At 33.7% G+C, this 2,313-nt stretch overlaps 1 protein-coding gene across 1 annotated transcript in view; it reads left to right on the top strand.

Annotated features, from left to right (window-relative positions):
• UBR3 (ubiquitin protein ligase E3 component n-recognin 3) overlaps positions 1 to 2,313 on the top strand; it is a 285,317-nt gene that overhangs the window by 212,663 nt on the left and 70,341 nt on the right. Inside the window, exon 32 of the mRNA XM_017854465.1 lies at positions 2,130 to 2,232. Coding sequence (XP_017709954.1) covers positions 2,130 to 2,232 — 103 coding nt within the window. The remainder of the gene's footprint in view (positions 1 to 2,129; positions 2,233 to 2,313) is intronic.

Genomic DNA, 2,313 nt, shown 5'->3' with positions numbered 1-2,313 from the left:
CGCCTTTCTCCTGTCTCAGCCTCCCGAGTAGCTGGGTCTACATTCGGCCGCCTCGTCGCCCGGCTAGTTTTTTGTATATATTAGTAGAGACGGGGTTTCACCGTATTAGCCAGGATGGTGTCGATCTCCTGACCTCATGATCCGCCCGTCTCGGCCTCCCAAAGTGCTGGGATTACAGGCTTGAGCCACCGCGCCCGGCCTTGAAATTCTTAAATTAGGATAGGGATTAGGAAAATAGGTGAATGTAACGTTATTTTCTGTGCTGGCTGTGGTTTCAATGCAAAACAGGTTAGTACAATTGCAGCTTCTAGTATATGTGCTGCCGAAGCGAGCACTACAATTGCAGCTTCTATGCTTTGGATTAAATTAGGGAAACTAAAATGATCCACCTTCATCTTGATAGGAGTTATTAAAATGAGCACTTTGATCAAGTTAATACCTATATAAAAAGAATGCAGAACTCCTCACCATGCAACTTGAGATAATCTTAATATTTTCTGTGAGAAGAATTTAGTTTTTTAAACACTTTTAGGTTTTAGTCATTAAAACACTCATTAAAAGTATAAATTATATGCTTAGTAATCTCTTATGTATAATTGAATTGAAATAAAATTTACCAATCTTTAGTCCTCTGCTAAAACTTCCCTTGTTCTCAGTATCGTCTATGAAACCAGGTTACTATAAAACTGGAAATTTGGGGAACTTACTTGCCCCAAAAGTGGGGGTTAATAGTATTACCCACCTAGAATTTTTGTGAAAATTGATTGAGATTATCAATCAATGTAACATAATGCCTGGCACATAATAAGTAACTAAGTCGTTAATAGAATGAAGAAATTTAAGGAAGATTTAGGCTACACATTGACTTATAAATAGGAGATGAAACAGGGTATTTAGATTTTTCTGTTTGTTGTAGAGAGATCAGATTGAAACTTACAAAAATATGTTTCCTTTATCCTGCCCCATAGAATAGAACATTTATTTTACTCAAATTACAGCTCTCATATTTTATAACAGCTTCCCAAAACTACTATACACATACACGCATAAACACACATGCACACCCCATACTACACCACTTATATTGATGGATCTTGTGTAAGTTAACATAAAATATAGTTACTAGGTCTGCTGACCCAGAGCAACAATATCTGGTCTAGTTTTAATTAGAAAATAAGTAACAATAATAGGTTTGTGTCATTCAGTTAGCTTTTTTCTAGATTTAAGAATGAATTTTAATCATATGTTAAGAAGTATCATATCTGAATTTCTAAAATATATCATTGTTTATATAGACCAATTCAGTGGGCAGAGTTCGGAAATATTTTTTTAAGGGAAAAATTTTGATTTCCAAATATCTTTGAGTATGTGTGGCAGAATAATTATTGTCATTTGTACCAAATGACAATTTATACCAAATGACAATTCTTGTCATTTATAACAAAAAAAGAAGAGATGCATCAGATACAAAAGCAATACTTAGGGGTTTTTTTCCAGAATAATTTTAAACATGATATTTTCTTCTAAATGTCTTGAGCAGAATTTTGTTGAAAGCCAAGATTGGTAGATTATTGTTATAATTCAGATAGAAGAAATTTAAATAGTTGGAATAGTACCAAATAATACTCTATTTCAGTTAAGTTTTCTTTATGTAGAATCCAAAGATGATGAATTCACTCTTCAGTCTAAACAAGGTTTAGAGGGACATATTAGGCAAAGAAAGAATTTCACCTAACAGTGAGCTATTAGGATGTTGTGGTTCATATTACCCAGGGTAGAGGATTGAAGATAATAGTAAAGTTTGGTTAGGAGGAGACCACAATGGTGAGAAGTACAAATTGGCAAGGCTGCAGCATAAAGTCAAGGACAAGTATGTCTGTGATAGGAGATGAATAAAACCATTCCTGTATTGAGCATAAGGACAGTCCAGATTCTAGCACAGATTATTTGGATATGTATTTCAGAGTTTACTGTAAAAAAGAGTGTGAAGTAATTGGGACTTAAACTTGGTGAATTTTAATTGTCAGGATAGGAAACATTTCCTTATGAAATAACTAGAAATTTTGTCTGAATTTTGTTCTGGAACAAATGTGTGAACTTTCTAATTACCTTTCCTTCAATTTTTTCAGATCAGCTATTTCATGTATTAGCCTTGCACATGCGCCTTTATAGCATTGACTCTGAGTATAATCCCTGGAGAAAGCTCACCCAGTTAGAAGAGATGAATCCGCAGTAAGTATAATTGAAAGACTAAAATCAATTAAAACTCTTTATGAAAATAGGTGTTAAATATAAAATGGAATTGAAATTTCA

Source organism: Rhinopithecus bieti, unplaced genomic scaffold, assembly GCF_001698545.2.
Source record: "Rhinopithecus bieti isolate Rb0 unplaced genomic scaffold, ASM169854v2 scaffold_37314, whole genome shotgun sequence".
Taxonomy (NCBI): domain Eukaryota; kingdom Metazoa; phylum Chordata; class Mammalia; order Primates; family Cercopithecidae; genus Rhinopithecus; species Rhinopithecus bieti.
Note: the sequence above shows the minus strand (reverse complement) of the source record. Positions and strands in the feature narration are given on the sequence as shown.